Source organism: Rhipicephalus sanguineus, chromosome 10 (genome assembly GCF_013339695.2).
Source record: "Rhipicephalus sanguineus isolate Rsan-2018 chromosome 10, BIME_Rsan_1.4, whole genome shotgun sequence".
NCBI classification, from domain to species: Eukaryota; Metazoa; Arthropoda; class Arachnida; order Ixodida; family Ixodidae; genus Rhipicephalus; species Rhipicephalus sanguineus.
The window spans coordinates 4,294,764-4,315,585 of record NC_051185.1 but is presented as its reverse complement, the minus strand read 5'-3'; the positions used below and the strand labels follow the sequence as shown (position 1 = coordinate 4,315,585).

General features: G+C 47.7%; 2 protein-coding genes across 3 annotated transcripts in view; one reads left to right on the top strand and one right to left on the bottom strand.

The window, feature by feature from the left end:
• The first annotated feature begins 645 nt into the window (after window positions 1–645).
• On the top strand, window positions 646–13,274 carry LOC119406857 (ornithine decarboxylase). Its single transcript, XM_037673608.2, has 7 exons — window positions 646–821; window positions 1,025–1,175; window positions 1,661–1,757; window positions 3,631–4,015; window positions 6,385–6,550; window positions 11,516–11,958; window positions 13,089–13,274. The coding sequence occupies exons 2-7, from the start codon at window positions 1,104–1,106 to the stop codon at window positions 13,243–13,245; spliced, it is 1,320 nt and encodes a 439-aa protein (XP_037529536.1). The 5' UTR covers window positions 646–821; window positions 1,025–1,103; the 3' UTR covers window positions 13,246–13,274.
• LOC119406856 (SLIT-ROBO Rho GTPase-activating protein 1) overlaps window positions 13,086–20,822 on the bottom strand; it is a 45,121-nt gene continuing 37,384 nt past the window's right edge. The window contains exons 14-16 of one of the 2 annotated variants that reach the window (XM_037673607.2): window positions 20,568–20,748; window positions 17,310–17,365; window positions 13,300–13,558 (exon numbers count right to left, since the gene is read on the bottom strand). In XM_037673607.2, coding sequence (XP_037529535.1) covers window positions 17,353–17,365; window positions 20,568–20,748 — 194 coding nt within the window. In that variant the 3' untranslated portion in view covers window positions 13,300–13,558; window positions 17,310–17,352. Of the gene's footprint in view, window positions 13,559–17,309; window positions 17,366–20,567; window positions 20,749–20,822 lie in introns of both variants that reach the window. The other variant, XM_037673606.2, reaches the window with a different exon arrangement.

Sequence of the window (20,822 nt, the reverse complement as noted above, 5' to 3'; positions counted from 1 at the left end):
GTCGCTGGATTGCCGTGCGCTTTCGCAAGCCATCGTTAAGGTCCGCCTGGCCGTTGTATCAATCCAGAGCAGGCATCTGGCTAATACGGTGCAGCATGTTGAAGCATAGCGCTGGTGCCAGCTAGTAATGTTGTGCCAAATTCAGAAAGCATCGCACCTAATGGTAGTTCGAAAAGTGGACAGTTGCGAAAGGCGGTGACAGACACAGTATGTATCTGTCATATCTTCGGAAAAAACAACAACTTTTTTTAAAGATGATACAGCAAATAGCGCAGCGGCGGCTCACGACCAGTGCGTTTAACCGCTGTTGATACGACAGTGCGCAGTTGCGGCGGCGTGTTTAAAAAGGGACAGCGAAGGACGCCTTCCCAGTAGGCGCGTGCGCGCGGTTGTACCCGCGGTTGCAATAGTCCACTTCCGCTCGGACCGGCCTCTGCCTCTGGACCCCGTAAAACGCCGACGCGCGCCGACTGCCATGTGAATCGGCAGTGACTGCGGTTGCCCTTATCTCTGCACGCTGGTGGCTGACGTGCACGTGCGCGCTCTTGTGATCGATAAAACCACGCGCGAGCACTCAAAAACCCGCGCCGTCCGGCTGGTCCCGCCCACCACCAGCGATCCTTTGACGCACAATCACGTGACAAAGTCCTCCTCGCTGCGATAGTATAAAAGAGGCCGCCTCGCCATTTCTGCGCCCCTTCCAACCTTTCCGTTGCCCGTCCTGAGTCTTATCGCGCGCAAGGTATTTCATCGTTGTTGCCACCCCAAATCCAACCATTCCGTCCCTAACCATCTCCGGCGGCTGGGACGCTTCTCCCAAGGTAGGGCACCGCGCGGTTGAGGCAGTTGAGTCTCGACGACGGCTTTCTAGGAATTCGTGTGTTTGCCCGTTGTGTCGAGAGAATCTGGCGCCGGTGCAGGGTGTGGAGAATACCAAAAAGAAAATGTCGGGCCGAGCCGCTGCGATAAAGACGCCAGTGTACACTATCGACCGCGGACGACGTTGTGTTCGTGTGTGTTTCAGGGGGGCCTGACCGCACGGGTCCGCCTGCCCAAGATCCGCATTAGCGGGAGCGGACCGCCTTGGGACGAGAGCTGAGGCCATGAAGACGTGCGAGGTTGTGGACCCCATGGTGGGATCCGTCAGCATGGTTCGTTCCATCACATCAAACCCGGTACGTCGACCACTGCTGCTTGCTGTGTAGCAGCGCCTGCGGTGTGCTTGTGCGGCCATAGCGGAGAAAAGTGCGTCTCTCGCACGGGGAAGTGAGGCCGAGTGGCTTGGCTAGCCAACGCAACTGCTGTAGCGACAACGCTCGAGTGCCGATCACAAGGTTTCTAGAGGACAAAATCTCAAATCGCGTACAGGGTAAAGGTCGCGCTTACCCCGTTCCCGAAATTGCAGTCCGTCCGTAGAGACAATCGGAGAGAGATAGCGCGGACAGTGGCGCACATGCAATGAGCGGACTGCTGCTGTAGGTGCTGGCAATTTGCCACGTTCGCTACAGCTGCGAACACTTGAAACGGGAGGCGACCCATTTTGTGTGAAACAGGCGCTCGTTTGCGACGCGTAAAAATGCCCATGTTGCAGCCTCCATGCGAAAGCTTTTTTCTTCTTTTGCTGCTCGAGATAACGTTGTGGTGGTACCTATGATTTCAGGACAATGATCAGCCATTCTTCGTCGTTGACGTGGGTGACATTCTGTACAAGGTGAAAGTCTGGAAGCTGAAGATCCCGCGCGTCGAGCCCTTCTACGGTGAGCGAGGTTTTCCTCACTGCTGCAGGAATTGAAAGGGCGCAACTTGTTACAAAAATTATAAAAGCATATGAACTTGAGCTTGTTGGTACATGATCATAACAGGACCAGTGAAGAAACCAACGGGTTCGTTTATTTTTGCTGCACAAATATGTACGCAAAACATAAACACGACCAGCGCTTGGTCTTTGTTGTCATCGCTGCATTGTGCCGTTTTCTACTAGAAAAATTCTGTCGAAGATCACAGTGCTGACTGAACATTTATATAAATTACATCTCTCAAGCTGTTTTGATGTGCTGTAATTAGGAGAAAGAGCATTTCTAACTGAGAAATTCAAGTGTTGCAACTGATCGTGAGCACATAATCTCCTGTGATACACAATGTACCGCCTGTAAGCATCGAAAGAAGGGGAATTGTTTGACGGGCTCGTTTTTCGTTAGGCACACCCGACTGAAGCCAAGGGAAGCACAGGGGACATTATTTGCTGTTTGTGGTGTAGTGATAAATTGAAAAGAGGTGCTACGACGGATGGTGTGGCACAGATCATCTTGGCTTTGGCAAAATAGAATCGCAAAGCGGCATGGCATAGGTTACTGGTCCCCCAGTGACACGGGCCAGCCACTGACATTGACAAAATAGCATCACTTATGCAACGCCAGGCAGAACGTTTCCTTTTGGTCAAGGTAGAACATAACAATAATCGATGGCTACACTTACCTGCAATGTGTTGTTCACTAGTGTCGGTGGTAGACCCGTGTCACTGGAGGGGCCTGTATGTTACTGCCCCCCCCCCTCCCCAGGGTGCACCGCGACACGGCAATGTATGTTACATTGCAAGCCTGCAAGCCGTGTCGCGGTGCGCCCTTGGTGCTCTCGCTTATGTCACTATTGCCATAGCCGGGAGCTAGCATGCTGGCTGCTGACACCAATGCGATTCTCTTTTAATAACAGCTCCTTCAGAGCAGTAATGTTAATGCTTGACAGTACTTCTAAAAAATAGGGGGAAACGCCAAAGGGGGAAAAAGATCAACAAAATGCATGATTCAAACAAACTTCGTAGCAATCCTGAGCAGTGCATGATGTGTTAGCGCGCTGCACTTATTTTAACATGCTATGCCTGAACTTAACGCTAGCGCTAGCCGACACCTGTGCTTTCTAAGACATAATTACGACTCCTCAGACATACCTAAGTAAACAAAACAGGATAATCTTCACCAGTGCAACAATCGGCATTCCATAAAACGCACGATCCACTGGCCAACCACACGATCGTTGCCTTGTAGACAGCATAAGCTGTAGCGGCACCTTACACCTGACACTGATATCATATTGTCAAACACACAATGTGGCCAATAATTGTGGGAAGCCAGGTGTGTGGCTTGATGCAATCAATGAAATTAATTTGTCGTCGATCTGCACATTTTGCGAGCCTGTAATTTTCAATCAATGACAGAAATGTACAAAGAAGTGTACAGAGCAAATTCAATTGAGATTCATTGACCTTGAAAATTGCTGGAGTTGGCTTATAAGGACAGAGGTCTACGCTTGCTGCACAGCAGTTTGTTTTTATTCTCTTGTGTGTGCTGTTTCAGTGAGTAGATAATGCAATATGTAGAACTAGTGAACAAGATGTTTACAAAGATTTTGTTACAAGAAGCTTTACCTGCACTGCTGTTACCATTATTTGAGGCCAAGCTGAAACATTCTTGCACATCCAGATACCGGCATTCCCATGATGGCCAGTACTGTTAAGAAACTCTTGTTTGTGTTGCCAAGTGATAGCGCGAACAAAATATAGGTTTGTGCCGTGCCCTTTTAATTAGGGATCTACATAATGACTATGCTACGTTATTGAATGAACCATTTTTGCAGCTGTCAAGTGCAATGGAGATCCAGCCGTGCTGGAACTCCTGGCGGGCCTGGGGTTGGGCTTTGATTGTGCCAGCAAGGCCGAAATTGATACCATTCGAGCAGTGGGAGTGGCAAGCAATCGCATCATCTATGCCAACCCGTGCAAGACCCGCTCGTTCATCAAGCATGCTGCGGCTGTTGGTGTTGACCTCATGACCTTTGACAATGAGCTGGAGCTGTACAAGGTGCGCGAGCTGTACCCAGTGGCACGTTTGGTTCTGCGCCTGCGCGTCGACGACTCCGGTTCGGTCTGCAAGCTGGGCCTCAAGTTTGGCTGCGAACTGGACGACGCACCACATCTCCTGTCTGTGGCCCGCAAACTCGGCCTTTCTGTGGTGGGCGTCAGGTGGGCCTGTGCAGCTTCTCTAGAGGGGTCTTCCCTCTTAGTGTTTCTTTTCGCGCTGCAGTATCATGTCCTTCTTTTGGTACAAGACTGTGAATTGGGCACATGTAACCGCACACAATGCCCTTTGATCATATGTTTCTTAACTCCCCATAGGCTGCATGTATCAAAATCCGGACACACCAATGACCTACTGATAGTGGCACCTCCTATAGGTGGAAAAAACAGGCTAATGAATGGCATTGCTGTGTGTTGCATTGAACAAGCCCGCAAGCGATGCCAGATTGATGAAGCGAGCAGCGTGTTTGTTTTGCAGCATATATTTTTGCAGATGATACTGCATCCGTAGAGATTTTTAACCTTTCTTGCGTGTACTTTTCATAATTCTTGCCACAGCAAGTCGCAAAATGACAGCAAAGACTGCAGTGATCGTGGCGATGCTGTGTTTTCTGTCATCGCTCCCAGATGGCACGTCAGTTTGCTATCCCCTGAAAATTTGTCCTTGGGCATGTCCGGATTTCAGAACGAAGTTTTGCAACTGGTAGGATTGAACTCTGACCATCGCATGATACGCTGCCACATCACAGCTTTGGATGGAGTCTGCATAATGGATGGCCTACATAATAGTTCATGGGTAAAATTTGCTTACTGCATCTGCTAAGGGCCCCAAGCCACCTCTGATATTGTTTTAACGTTTCAAGTAAGCACGCACATTGAGCAATGCTGAATTCGGGAGCACTAGGCGCAGCGCCAAAAAAAAAAAAGAAAATTCTGTGCTCTTCTCTGGGCCTTCCGGTGTCACCAGCACTGGTTGTGACGTCACTATTGTGATTAAGATGTCAGCTGAAGCAGATGCTGTCGATTGGTTGAGCAAGAACCTGTCTGCCTCAAATGTGTGTAACTCCACATTTGTAGCATTAATTAAAAAAATTCTCGCAGCCATGCATTTGCTGTAGATGCGAGTGAATGCGAGCCAGTTCGTAAGAATCCATGGTTAAAAACAGCGCGAAGAAGACTCGGACAAGAAAGAACACAGGGCTAGCGCCGACTGCCAACTGATGGTTTATTGTTAAAATGCGCAAAATATACACAGATACAGAAATCGAATCATGTACAACTGCAACAAAACTCAATTCCAACCTCTGGGTGGTTTAGGGGCTTTTTAACGTAGCACAGGTTAAACTAAATTCAAAGAATTTCATGCAACCAATTTGGCCAAAATAGAGACTTTAAATTTGTATCACATCAATGTTTATGTGCTAGAGTTGCAGTGCAAAATTCAAAAATGAAACTTTGACCGTCATTTCTTCTTCTATTAATTATCATACAATGTTGAAATTAATAACAGAATTATGCAAGAACTACAGTGAAACCCCGGTGATACGAATCTCGCGGGGTTACCAAAAATATTCGTATCATCCGAAGTTCGTATCGCCACAAAACATGGAAAATTAGTGTGCAACAAAAGAAAGTTGGCATACGTTTTGATTCAGTGTTTCTCAGGGCCACAGCGACGTCACGAACAGCTCTGAATCATTGCCAGTAAAGTTTTTAAACGACAACGATCGTACTTGTACTCGTATATAAGGTGCACGCACGCGTGTGTAATTAATGAACCAGACTTGTTGTGCCTCGTGACCGCTAGTAGCCCCTTCCTAATCTTGCTACGCTTGCTTTTCTGCATGACACCAAAGTACTGCGGCGAAAGTGACTTAAGAAGCGCTTTGCACACGATAGAATGAGGCCAAGCTCCTTCGCCAAGACCGCGCTTCGTCTCTTGGGGTCTTCGTCCACCTTTAATGGGACTGCATGGCGGACCCGCAGCCCAAGTTTCAGTCTTGTTTCATATAACGTCTGATTGCGGGGACATGGCTTGCATCGACGTGGCAGGCACGTGTTAACACAGTACAAAGACACTGCTGCCTCGAGCGCAGGAGCACGCGTCAACGCGTAAAAAAAAAAAGCGTGACGTCAACGTCATCTGTAACTTAAACGCGAAGGCGCCTAAAGGCCTCCAATATTCGTGCGCACTATCTCGGAGGCAACGACGCACCGTTGATGGTCGCGCTGCGCGCGCGCCCGCGCATGACTGCCGCGTCTTTTACGACAGCGTGGGCCGCACCTGTTCATACCTGTGTGCTAGCGTACGTTCGTATCAAACGTCACGGGGTGCAAATCGGTTCGCAACAACTGTACTCCAATACATTGCAGGCTAATGGGCCTTGCCCGGGACCACAGAAAAATTCGTATCACCCCGAAATTCGTACGAGTCGTGATCAAATCACCGAGGTTTTTCTGTATTTCTCTGTCTCAACTGACGTAATCCTTGATTGTGTTACGAAGTATATAGCCGACTGCACGTCATTTTGCAGCTTCCATGTGGGGAGCAACAGCCACGAGCCCCAGTCATTTGCACGTGCCATCGAAAGTGCTCGTCAGGTGTTTGACCAAGGCCTTGCTCTGGGCTTTCCCATGACTCTGCTTGATATTGGGGGCGGCTACCCGGGAGACCGAGGCTTCCAGAAGCTCTTCGACCAGGTGGGCCACTGCATCCCTTATTGCGAAAAAGCCATGTTGTCATCGAGTCTCAACCCTTCCATTGGCAAGCATATTTATCACTGGAAGATTTACCACTGCTATACAGGGTGCCCCAGCGAACTCTAGCCAGAGTGTAAAAATATTGCCACGCGCGCTTCTTTTTATGTTTTTCATGTGACCACACCCGTTGCACGTGTAACCACTGTCTTGCATGCACCTTGCCGAAGCGTCGAACATTCCCAATTGTATTGGATTGTTCTGAGATAAGCTTGAGCACGCAACGCGAACAGTAGTTTATTCCGGAACTAATGCAGTCGCCATCGATAAGCCTGGAATCTTCGATGCCACACGTATAAACGTCGACGCGCCATAGCGCTGATCAGTTTATTCGACGACCGACAAATGTCTGCGCTGATGTCATTGCACTTTGAGTGTCGTTCATTTTCCGGGCACAAGTCCGCCCACATAAAGAGTTTCATCTTGAACACTCGGACTGCCACCTTCTTCAACGTCACGACAACGTGGCAATATGCAGACGTGATTTACGACGACTATTGCACTGTATGAGCCGTGCAATTTTTTTGTGTTCTACTTAATTAGCTAAGGTGAATGAACTGATTCTGAAGCAACGAAGCTCAGCAAAAAATTCCAAGGAAGAAGTTGTAGACCAGCTTGCAAAAAGTCCGATTAGACAGTTTCAACTTTTCATCTAGTAAGTACTGTATCAGTGTTTTTCTGCTTAAGGGGGGACGCGGGTCTTAGAATAGTAAAAAATGGACAGAAAATCAGTTTTGAGAAAGACGCATTTTAGGCATGTTTGCACCCCTAAGCAGCTGCCCTCAAAATATTATCGCCGATTTCGCCCGGGAAATGGGTTAAAACTTATTTTTAAGACGCCACGGGAGCCGCAAAATGCATCTCAACAGGCAAAATTTGTTCAAACTTCCCGCGCGCGCCGCGGGCGCAGCAGCTGGCTGATCGCCGCCATCTTTGGCTTGTTTTGAAGCTGTTTTCTTTGTGTACATTTTGCGGCGTTTCAAAATGGCGTCGCTGCAACAGAACGGCCGCTATCGGCGCTTTTCCAAAGGGTGGTTGTAGAACGCTCATTGGCCAGAGCGCACGCGCGCAAGGCGAGCCCCTTCTCTTGCGCCTCCCATTGGCTGGCGCAACCCGAGGCGGCCATTTTGTTTTTGTATTTTTGTTCTGCGCTCACGGCTGCCGTGTTGCCGGTGTCGTGTGCTCGTGTGTTGTTACAAGTGTCATCTTCCTCTGCTTACGCTCGCGTTCGTGCGGCCCGCCGACACAAGTTACCTTATTTTGTGCTGGCACATCCGGAGATTCTCGTGTAAAGAAGACGCGCCAAGCGTACGAGGGCGCGATGCCGAAACTACTTGTCACTACCGGAGCGTCGAGTCTACGAGAACTGCCCGGTTCCCCTTGGTCAAGCTGCAGTCATCGGATCATTAGGCAATGCTTCAGTGGCATTCGAAACCGCGTTCGTATGGCATACTATGCGGGACTGCCGAGTGCGCGGGAAATAGGCGACGGGAGGAGTGCTTGGAACGAGTGCGCGCAACGAAGCAGCGGAAATTCAAGCCGTTGGATGTTGGTGAACGGCGGCAAGGAAAATGTCACAGAATTTATCCGCGTGGACTTATCCGTGATAAAAACGTTCTTTGGGCTTGTGCTTCGTTCCGAGTTCGGCTCAAAGCCTGTGCTTCATTATCATAGGTGCGACTCGCGCGAGAAGCGTTTCTCGTAGAAGGTTGATGGTGATAGTGGTGCTAAGATAATTAATGTCATTTGAAGTGAAATGCATTAAATTAGGGCCACAGATACTGTCGACAAGGGTGCAACGGTAGTCGCTTCAACCACGACCTGACAGAGCAACACCGAAATTGCAGAGACGCCGTGTTACACTTTGGGAAATTGATTTGTGCTCCACAGCCTTGAGAAGGTTAAAAACTGACATTGGAAGTTGCAAAAGAAGCACTTATACAGTAGTGACACCAAGCACAGACTTTCAAAATTACACAAACCAGCAGGGGACCCCGAGTACAGCCCTTGCCTGCTGTTGAGCCAAGTGCTATTGCTGGACAATAATAACTGATTTTCGGTTTAATAAATAACCCACGTGCCTTTTAGACTTAATCTCTCTGTTTATTTTATTTGCCTGTTGCAAAGCCACATTCATAGACAAATTTTGTATTTCTTTAGCTAGCAAGGAATTGGTACAGGCCTATGAGTTGCTAAAGGTGGAGTTTATCACTCTGGTACTGGGTGCACTATGTGGCTTTATAAGAAGATTTTGCCAGTACATTGGCAGGTCATGGTCACATATTTGGTATGGCTGTTCTCGTGAAGAACCACTAGTGCTGTGGCTGCACTTCCACAAAAGTTACAGTTGTCTGAAACTTCAAATGCGTTTTTCTCAGTTCGATATTTTTGCTCAACACACTCAGCCTTACGGGGTTTTTTTCCATGTTGTTGCTGAGTAAAAATTACAAATTTGGTATCACTTTACTCTTATTGAAACGATCTGGGGGGTGATGCTGTTTGCATTACTCTAGCACCATTTTACAAATTTTAATTAAAGATACTAATGAGAGTGAATCAGAAAAAATAACCACCAGTGAGTGTTCATCTGTTTTCTGACCCTCACAGTGCTCTCAAGGGAATAAAAATAGCATCACCCCCTACAGCATGATCTGGGCATTGGGCCCATGCACTTACATATTGGTTTTAGTAGGTCGAAATTGCCTAAAAGCCCCGTAAGAAGCAGGCACTAATTATTTTTTTAAACCTCGAGATCTTTTGAACTAGTGCAGCTATTAAAAAACTAATTACAGATTTGAAATCAGCATAAAAAACTGGTCAAGACAGTGAAGTTTAGTTCATATTGACTCAAAAATAAAGAAAAAATTTTAGGACCCACGTCCCCCCTTAATACAGATGCCCGCGAAATACAAAAATACACTCAAACCTCATTATAACAAAGTAGCATCTGCCACGAAAATAACTTTGTTATATGTATCCGAAAATTCGTTATAAACGTTTATTTGTAACACTGTAGCTATGACAAGACTATTCTTAATTTACTTCGTTATAACCGATAATTCGTTATAACGAGGTTTGAGTGTATACGTGACACGCCTGCTTGCACGCCATGATTGCAATGAACCTTCCACGTAGAAACGATGCGCTTTCCTCGCGGTAGTTCATGAAGACAACCAGCAGGCGCAGCAGCGGCTATCACTTGTGCTGGCACAAAAGCAAGCCTCGCATAGCCACCACCATCGTTGCTGCCCTGTCCCCCTTTAAGCAGCAGCACACCTGCGCAAATACTATACTCATTTGCATGCAGAACTTTGGTGAGCACTGCAATCGCAGTGCGCACAAGCTGGCATGTCACGTGGTATCTCTTTGTATTTTGCGGGTGACTGTAGTAATGCATTCCACTACTCAGACAAATAGGGCTTGATGTAGTCTTTTATAGGGGAACTCCAGTGCATTTTCCATCAACCGTAGTGAGATAATGCCGTTTTCAAATACAGTCGAGTCCACTTATAACAATACCGGTTTTAACAATATATCGGATATAACAATGGACAGCCGCGGCACCGTCAGCTTTTCATTGTATTCTATGGCAAAATAAACCGCTTATAACAATGCTGTCATGATGCAATATCGGTTATAACAATTAAATGGGCACTGGAACCAACCCTGAATGCAACAAAAATGCAAAAACGCTGCGACAATGCCACCCCAACCCCGCCTATTACGCAAAAGGGCATGAGAGCATACACGCGGCGGCCAGGCGATAGCGCACTTGGCCTCGCACGCGGCGAGTGCGCGCCGAAGAGGCTCGCGTGCCACCGCTTCGACTGCAGCGGTGGCATGCGACGTAAGCAGTCGAAGCTGACTGCTTACAGTTTTCTACCTGCTAAAAAGTGAAAAGTGTAAGCAACTTCCCCCTCATTAAGTGCTCTTGTTTATCATGTTCCCCTCATTAAATGCTCTTGTTTGTCACGTTTTCTTTGTTATTTTCGGCATAACCCGCTTATAACAATAATCGGTTATAACAATGATATTTTCATGGCACCTCAATATTGTTATAAGTGGACTCGACTGTATCGTATTAAGTCCTGTAACAGCTAGGCTGGTTCATTTTGCTGACAGGCTCATCAATAATTTTAAATAAGCGGTAAATGGTGAGCCAAAACCGAAATGGGGAACTGGTCCATGCTGGGTATGCAATGACGTCGCGAAATACGCTACATGCTGCCATGGCTGGCCAGGGCGTAAACATAGCACGCGTGCTTCATCTATCACGCGAAAAGCAAGCCAGCGATGTCATCCGACGCAGGATCAAGCTGTGCCAGCCCATCTGAACTTACCAGTGACGAGTTAGGCGATGAGTGCAGCTACTATCAGAGTGCGGAAGCATTGCCTTTTGATTTCGGCCCGCCGGCGCGTGAAGCCACATCGATCTCCTGGTTGCTCAATATTGTGCTTGCTTACTGTAAGACGCGATGTCATTGACGACTAACACGCTATGCAGCTAACAAAACTGAACAACTTTGCTCGCGTCGTCGTCGCCTCATAGAAGAAAACACGCGCTGCAACCGTCCGCTGGGCGAGGCGGGGTTGGAAAAGAGTAGGCACGTTACGTCACATACACAGGATGGCCCGCGTTAACAGGTGCGATTCCGGAATCGGCTACCAATTTTTAAAGTGTGTTTTCTAAAAACTAAATGACCCGCAGTTCTATAATTTGGCACATATCATCGGCATACAGAAGAGAACATATGTTGAAAGTTTAATTGAAATCTGTGAATACTGAAAAATCGCCGGAGTTCCCCTTTAAGCGGTCGTAGACTCTCTACAATGCTGTTCATAATTGGAATGCAGCCAGTGTTCATTGCCATGCCAGCACTGCTCAGTGCCCATTCATTGTCATTTCAGATTGCCTACACTATCAACACCAGTTTGGCAGAACATTTCCCGGAGGAGAGTGGGGTGCGGGTGATTGCAGAACCGGGCCGCTTCTTCGTGTCGTCGGCATTCACGCTTTACACCACTGTGATTGCCAAGCGGGAGTCTGGTAATCGGCTCATGTACTACCTCAACGACGGTGTCTACGGCTCCTTCAACTGCACAGTCTTTGACCATGCTGAGCCGGTGCCCTTTGCACTGAACAGTAGCGATGGCCCTCAACGCCTCTGCTCCCTCTGGGGACCAACGTGCGACTCCATGGACCTTGTGCTGGAGGACGCCCTGCTGCCAGAGCTTCAGACAGGCGACTGGGTCGTCTTTGAGAACATGGGTGCCTACACGCTGTGCGCTGCATCAAACTTCAACGGCTTCCAAGCGCCAGAGGTCAAGTACACACTGACATATCCCACCATGTGAGTAAAGTGCATAATGCCCTCGAGCAGCTGATTTTCCTAGGGTCTATTGCAGAGCGATGCCAACAGCTTTTAAAATGCTCACTAGCAATGAGCAAGTGTGAAAAGCGTGTCACATCGCTCTGCAACAGCACCCCTAGTTCATCTCTAGGTAGAACTGGCACAATATCCGCCTCGTGAGCACAAAAACGTTGTTGCTGTTTAAAAATGCCCTTTACAATGGAGGCTGGAAAAGTTTGGTGTTTTAGCTGACAGTCTGGTTGCATTGCACTGCAGCATACCACCTGTAACGCCTGATACTTATATTCACCTTGTTGTGCATTCATAACATTTGCAAGTGCATCCGGGGCCCTGTACCTTTATGTATGTACTAGTGCCCATGAAGTTATATATTGCAGTGTGTTCCTTGTCCAAGGTTAATGCAAAAACTATTTTTTTAGCAATTGACATGGCCATACGGACAATGCAATGGATAAATATAACGCAGTAACAGAGGTTAGAAGAAAATGTTAATCTATATAGCGTCTGTTAAAGCAGTAGTGTAAATTTTCTGTGCTCTAGGATAAACAACTGGTGTAAGTAAACCCATTGACTTGCAGTACCTCCCTGGTTGTTTTGGAATTGGATAGATTCATTGGCCAATACTATGGATGAACTGGTTTCTATGGTTTTCGGGCTAGAGTCTACAGAAGTTGACTGGTGTCTGCTGCAGTCTTGTGTACCCAAAAGCACACTGGGGAGATGCCCACATCCCGTGACAGGGTGTATCCATTGCATGGCACTTGCGTGTCCTGTATGTGGGCCTCCTGTGGGACCAACTGATGGTGCCAACTGATGGCAACACTTGTGACTGCAGTAGCGAAATGAGTGATGCGAGTGTGCAAGATCGAATAAGGGGCTGTAGCAACCATTTTGGGATGGTAAGACAAAATTTATTCTTTATTACACAATATAAAAAAGTTCTCTTGTCAGTCTTACAAACCACACTTGTAATGTTACGTAGGGTGGAAAGCACCGTGCATAGACAGCGTCGTGGCCTGTGATCTTCCCTGATAGCCTACTCTGTGGCTTCCAAAATTGAGATATTGCTGTGCGTTCGTGGCCTTTGAGTCGGTCCCATTCTGCTGCAGGGTGCAGCTGCAGGGCATGCCGTTCTGGAATAACCTCGCTCACCACCTGGGCACAGCTGTGCAGCAGACAGCGGACACATGCGGAACAGCTCCGGGACAGGGCGCGGGGGCGGCGTTGGAGAAGGCGCTGCCCCCGCTTGCGGAGGTGCATGGCTGAAGCCCAATAAAAAAATAATAAAAGCGGCACATTTGTGAAAATTCATTCTCTCAAGGCACTGCTGGCAGCGGGACCTTTCTTGAGCGTGCATTGGTTGGACAGGGCAAAGCGCTCTGCCGCTGTCATGTCGTCGGGCAGGTCTTGTACCAGGTCCGGTGCGTGGCTGCGCTCGATGCTGTCGATGGAGACATGCACCCGAGCCAATGCAGTGTCAAGGTCGCGCGCCAGCTCCTGGTTTGAAGACTCCTGGCTGATGTCATAAGCATCCAGGCTAGCCACTGCATCCATGGCTGTGGGTGGCGCGTCATCGTCCCTGCATTGCAGACGGCAAGCATGCTTTCTGCCACAACCCTCGTTTTAACCTGCTCAGAGGCCATTTAGTGTTCATGCACTTTCAACGTAAGAGCACGCAAATTAAGTTATGCATAAATTTCAGTCTAATAAGCTTTCTAAGGTAGCATTATCTAGTGTCGATGCACAATGGCAAGTACAACTCTATCGTCAATGACGTTGTTGCAAATGCCTGGCACACACCCCTCGTCTTTGGCACAGCTTCAGTGCAGCCCGTGTGAGCAATGTCACACCAAAAATGCTAAAAGCATAACTGGCACTAGTTTGTGCATAACTGTATTCGTGCAACTCTTTAAAAAGATGTTTGTTTAGTGCTAATAAACAAATTGGCATTTCAATTCTGCTGTACTGCAACAAATTTCAGAATTTTACATCTGAAGTATCTAAAATAGTAAACAAAGGCATAACTGGATGTATATAGTATACTATATATATTTTTTTCAAGCAAACAGTCCATTCATTGCAGACTCGCAAGAGTAACGGTTTTTTCATACTCCAAGGCACTGCACAGCCAGATGTGCTATGATGCTACCGCAGGCACCTACTGCTGACAATGGTAATGGGACTAGACTTTTCTGATGAAGAGCGCTGCACTGAAAATGAGGAGGTGGTAGAGGATTAAGGTACATCAGTGCACTCTTCGTAGTCCTGCATAAGGAAGCACCACCTGCATACCAATCATTGGTGCACGACACCTGATGAGGCACTCGGAAATCGATTCGAGGGATGCTTAGCACTTGCTAAAAATGTGAATGCGAAAGCATACTTGGACCTTCTGTTGATCTGCTGTCGAACTTTATGATGACTGCTCTGCTGATACGATACTGAAGTTTATGTTCAACTTAGTGCCGATGTCCTGTCGAACTTTGCGGCGGTGTTTGCGTCAGACTTTATATTGAAATATGGTTAAACTTTCTGTTCGGCTTCTGAAGAACTTCCCATTGACATCATATATTCTGCTGAAATCTATGAACTGTTATATTGGTGTTTGTTAACTCAAGTATTGTTCACCTTCTGCCAGAGTTGTGTGGAACGGGTGCTGTACTATGATCAGAGGTTAACCACCACTGTCTCTTTTTTAAGTTTCAATGAACTCGGAGCACACCAACCGTACTGTTTACTTGCATGTTTTATTCACACTCTGTGAGATGCAACACTCTGAGTACCACTTCAATCACAACAACACACATCTTCCACAGCCACTACCAACGACATATCATTGTCTACTTGATTCACAGCACAAGTGCACAGACCATTCCCAGCAACTCTTAAGCGGGCGCTTGGCATCCACGTACACAAGCGTTCCCTTATGCTCTGTCAAGCAGCATGAAGCATACTGTATCGCTCTTACACATTTACGGTTGTGAAATGAGAGATCAATATACGTGCTTCTATTGGTAGTTGCTGGTCATCACCGAGTTCAGCGCATCAGCAGAAAGTTCAACAGCGGATCAACCAAAGGTCCAAGTAGGCTTTCGGCTTCACGTTCTTGGAAAGTTCTAAGCATCCCCAGTTTTTTACTCACTCAGATGGCTATATTAACGGGTGAACATTAAAGTGCCAAGTTCTGAAATACAAATCCTGAAACCCGTGAATAAGCAGTAATGCTTTCGTTTGGGCTAGTTGGTGTATACTGGAACATAATGCATGGCTGCGCTAAAAAACACTGACAAGGAAGAGATGCACACAGGACGTAATAAACACTAATAAGGAATAGATGTACACAGGGCTTTATTACAGCATTCCATAATAAAGTTGGAAGTTTGCGCCCGTCCTGTGTACGTCTCTTCCTTGTCTGTGTCTTTTAGCGCAGCCATGCATTCTGTTCCTGTGAATAAGATTCTACGTGATGCTTCAATTTACTGTCGTCTGGCCTTTTGGACTGTATAAGGGGCAATAGCGTGAGGGACTATAATCCCCATTATCCCCTCGATAACGGACTGAGATATTAATGTCGTAATTTCCGGCAAGCCTCCTCATATTGCACAGACAAAGGCTTTCTCCCCTGGGGATTGGGCACTTTGATAGCTCCTGAACAAACACTCCCCCCATCTGTCGTCACAGGTAGATCAGATAGACATGATCATTGTAGTGGCCACTTGGCATACTTTCCTTGCAGTGAAGAGGCAGCTTTCTCCCCCATGTGAATAAACCTTCACGAACCATAACATTGCCTCCAAAAAAAGAAGAGAGAGAATTCCCGCCTTTCACTGCTCTCAAGGGCTCAAGTTGCCACGGCCGCACCCAAATTAGCTTCAAAGGCTTGCCAGTTTAGTAGGAGCCCCTTTGCTCGGTGCCATGACGGAAGAAAGCAAGTGTGCAAATGTATAACTTAATGAACACTTACTATCTTACTTGACAGTGGCCACGTAGTGTCTGCATTGCAACAAGGCTGACTTTAATAACCAACATTATGCAGCGCTTCTTAGACCCTTACAGCAATTTCCACATTTTGAAGCCATCAGCAAAAAGACGAACGGTGAGATGACATTGCTGACAATGATGAATCTTTTCAATGAAAAACACATTAAAGAGAAAGAAGCTCACGAGAGAGCAGAAAAACTGCGGGAGCGGTAGCTGCGAGCGGATTGGCTCGGGGTGGTGAAATCGTCAAAATGGCAATGGCTTCCATTACTAACAAGGTGCACAAACTATCGTTCTCTGAGGAACATTTCCTTCCTTTTAATAATGCAGGGGAAACTCATGTCGACTATACTAAAAGCCCAAAGACAGAATATTTCTAACAACAGCACAAAACATCGGAAAAAAAAAAAAATCTACAACGCCGCTAATATGAATTGATTTCAATCGAAATGGATGACAGAAAATGAGAATAAGACCAAGGCAAAAACCTAAAAACGTTATAGTGCATGGCCATAGAAGACAGTAAAATTGAAGGCGTGCTTACGCACTTGTCATTATACTGCCTGATAAAATAAGCTTCAGTCATTTCTCTTTCCGTCTTATCACAAGACTTTGCCATGACTGACCTTATCACACTGGGCTGAGCAGCCGCCACTCCTGCAGTGGTAATCTATATGCCCACCATTACTACCTGTGTCCAGTCTATCTCTTTCTTTTGTGTTTGCGCAGCATGTCACTAGTTCAACCAGTTTACTTGTCATTGCGCTCGTAGCTCAATTAGAGAATGCAGAGAAGACAAAGGTAATCTAGTCTGGGTGCACCCAAAATTCTTCAGCCGAACCAGTTGCGAAACTCCGCACTGAAATCTGGATGTGCCCAAGGACAAATTTTCGAAGAACAGCAAATTGACGTGCCACCTGGGAGCAACGATAGGAAACACACCACATCGCCACAATCACTGCAGTCTTCACTGTCACTGTGCGACTTGCTGCGGCAAGAATTGGGAAAAGTGCGTACATTCAAGAAAGTTAGAAAAGTTATATGGCCACAGCATCACCTGCAAAATGTAAACTGAAAATGTAAACACACTGCTCGCTTCATCAATGCAGCAATGCTGGCGGGCTTGCACAATGCAACACATAAAAATACTATACATTAGTTTGTTTTTTCGTGCATATATGTCACAACAATCAGCAGAGCTCCACAATTCTGGCCAATGGCGTCTCCACACTAATACACGAAGCCTATGGGGAGCTTCGCAACTCCCACGACTGAAGAACTCTGGGGGCACCGACTAGCGGGCTAGCCAAGAACCTCCGTCGCAACCAACGATTACAAAATCTACTAACCACAGAGGCCCCCAGCAGTCCAACGTATATTGGGGACACTGTGTCAGCCGGCCTGCCTGTATAAAAAGAACAACACTTTCGGAGCAGCATGGCTCGAGCAATTACTTTACTGGGCTGCACCAGGAAAGTGGAACGTCAACAGAGGACAGGTTAGCCATATTCCCATGCAGATACTACACAGCAGTGGGCAACCACTGTATGTATCAAAAACTGTGTTTGCAAAGACATTCATCATAATCGATTTGAAGATAAACACTGTCGCACAGCTCAAGTCAACACGGAGCACGTCGTAACACAGGCAGACGACGCTCGCAGTCCACCGAGGTTCAGTAAAGTAGACTGAACAGATCCAATCAGATTGGTCACCAGTGCTACACACAATGGACCAATGTTACGTAGAATGGAAGCGGGAAGTTGAGAACTCGTTCGGCTTCGCTACTGCGACCTGTAGTGAATCGCACGTTTACATTGCCTTGTAATAAATTACACATTTGCTGCAGAGAGCTTAAATCGGTCTGCAAATGATCCTTAGGACTTGCTTTACCAGCTCAATGCATTTGTACAAAATTGTTAAAACCATTTCAAGGTCTCTGTAATGGTGAAGCGGCACGTTAATTGAATATATGCTCATACACCAGCATATACCGTAAAAACCCGCATATAGCTCGGACCCGCATATAGTCCGGGGTGTAATTCGGGGATAGCAAACGTGAGAAAAAAAGTTTTCACCCGAATATAGTCCGAGGAAAATGGAAAAAATGCATTTATTGACATTTCATTCATCGTCGTCGTCGGACGCACTCTCTTCCGAAGCTCCCTTGTCGGAAATGTTCTCCCACAGCACATCATCCTCAGTGCCATCAAGCGCGTTAGAGATGGAGCACTTTTTGAAGGCGCGGCAAACGAGCGCCTCTGGAATGCAGGCCCAAGCCTCGACTATCCACGAGCAGAGCATCGCTGGCGAGGCCCGTTTCAGCCGTCCGGCAGGGGTCACTTCTGGTTCTCCGGACCTCATCCACTCCACGTACAGGCGCTTGACATGGTCCTTAAATGGCTTATTAAGGCACACATCAAGCGGCTGCAGCTGTGATGTCATCCCTCCCGGGATGACGACGAGCTCGGTGCGGGAGTCGCGCAGCAGTCGCTTTACGGAGTCGGCCAGGTGACACCGAAACGCGTCAAGCACAAGCATCGAAGGGAGCCCCAGCAGTGCTCCGGGCCGTCGACACCACACGGACTTTATCCAGTCAAGGACTAACGATTCGTCCATCCACCCCTTGTCCTGGCAGCGGACGACGACATTTTTCGGGAACTTCTCCCCCTTCGGCAGCGTCTTTCGTTTGAACACCACGTAGGGTGGCAGCTTGCGACCGTCAGCCGTGCAGGATAACATTACAGTCACCCGCGTTTTTTCGTTTCCAGTCGACCGCACGATAACTTGCCTGGAGCCTTTTTGATGCACCGTCAGCGCCGAGGGCATATCCAGGTAGACCGGCGTCTGATCCGCGTTGCCGATCTGGCCCAGCTGAAAGGGGACTGCCTTTCGCAACGTAATTATGTACCTTTGAAAAGACACGAGGTGCTCTTCGGAGCTCTCTGGTAGCTTCTGGGAGATCGACGTACGCCGACGTAGGGAGAACCCAGCGCGGCGCATGAAGCGAGACACCCAATGCTTGCTCGCTTTGAAATCCTCCGGCTGAATGCCTTTGTCTCGAGCGATCTCCCTTGCCTTCGCTTGTAGCAGCTCGATGTTGACAGCGAGATGTGCAGCTCGCTGCTCCCGCACAAAGTCTGTGAGTTCTCGTTCCACGTCAGGAAATGCTCCATTTTTTGGTCCGCGGAAACTTTTTCGCTGGCCGCTGCATGCAAAGAGGGCTTCCTTCTGCTTCCGCCAACCGCGAATGCTCCGCTCGTTGACTCCGAACTGCCGCTCCGCGGCACAGTTGCCGATGGTTTCGGCAGCAGCGATAACTTTTCTTTTAAAAGCAGCAGAGTACTGCCTGCGCGGTCCTGACATGGCGTAAAATCACAGGAGCAAAATCGAGGCCGTCGTTATGGGCACCAAGTTGAAGCAAAGGCCACTGACCAACTGACCAGTTAAGACTAACGCCGCTAACACTACCTAGCGCAGAAGCGCGCAGACAGCTGATGATGATGATAGCACCGCGCTATGCCGAAACCGAAACTGAATTTGGGCCGAAAATTCTTGGGACCCGCATATAGTACGGGGCCGAAATTTCACACCCTAAAATCTAGAAAAAAACCCCGGGCTATACGCGGGTTTTTACGGTACTGCTGCAGAACACTTTGCTAAGAGGACAGGCGAAACAAAAACAATTGTTATGGTACAGACAGCCAGTTACAGAATCCAATAATAGAAATGTAAATAAAAATTTGTTTTGAGAAATCTGTAGCAATATATGATGTGAAGTCGTTGCAATTAGACTAATTAGTGACAAACAAACAAAACCATTATGGCTGCACCGTACTGTCAGGCAAAATTCCTCTGCGTAAATGCAAAGGCCAGGGATACACAATTGTGAAATTACCGATGGCCAGAATTCTGAATTTGCCCACAAACATGTTTATGCCTATACTCACTCACAGTGGTAACAGGTTAATAGCTAGTATTCTTTTATTAGTTGATTAAGCCATTGTTGATGAGGCACGGTTCTGAGTTGATGCTCTTAACGATATTAGAGTGGATTCCAAGAGGAGGCAAGCTCACGAGGGGGAGGCAAAAAGATTAGTGGGGTTAACGTGGCTGCAGCAAGCACAGGACTGGGCTAATTGGAGTAACATGGGAGAGCCCAGCAGTCAGGCTGATGACGATGATGGTGTAGTCAGTAGAGTTACTAGCAGCACGTCTGGAGATACTGTGGGCATGATGCACCGCCCAGGCAGCACTGCAAAAATGTCAGTCAACAGCAAGCACTGTGCTGCACTCACCGATTTTGGGTATTACTAAACGTGGGGCCCCGCTGGAAAATGCAAGCTGTCGCGGTGTATCCACGAAGTTTCAGACTCACAGCGGTGGGAATGTTGGATAATTTACTGCGCACAATGCTTTGCAGCATCGCTTCCATTGAGAAAGAAGTGATGTGCCGAATGCATGCACTATTCAGTACAAGAAGTTGTAGACAGTTTCGCTGCACTGCCACTTTAAACTGTGCACTGCTCAAACGACACAGTATCGAGCTGCCATGGCTTCAGGGCAGCTTCCAGAACCAGATCAACTGCAAGGCTGCAAAAGCATACCTGATGCTGAGCAAGATGTACTTGTCGGGCACAAGACCATCCTTTCCATCAAAGTGGCCCCGCCACCAGTCCGCTGACACCTGGCTGTAGAGCACCAGCCGGTCGCCCCGCCGGAAAGACAGCTCGCGCTCTGACCGTGCCACAAAGTCGTACTGTGCTGTTGCTTCTAGGACGTCTGACCCTGCATGATGCGAAAGCCACACGATGGTTCATATTGCTGGCCGGACTCCTTGGACAGGTCCTATCCACGGTCAC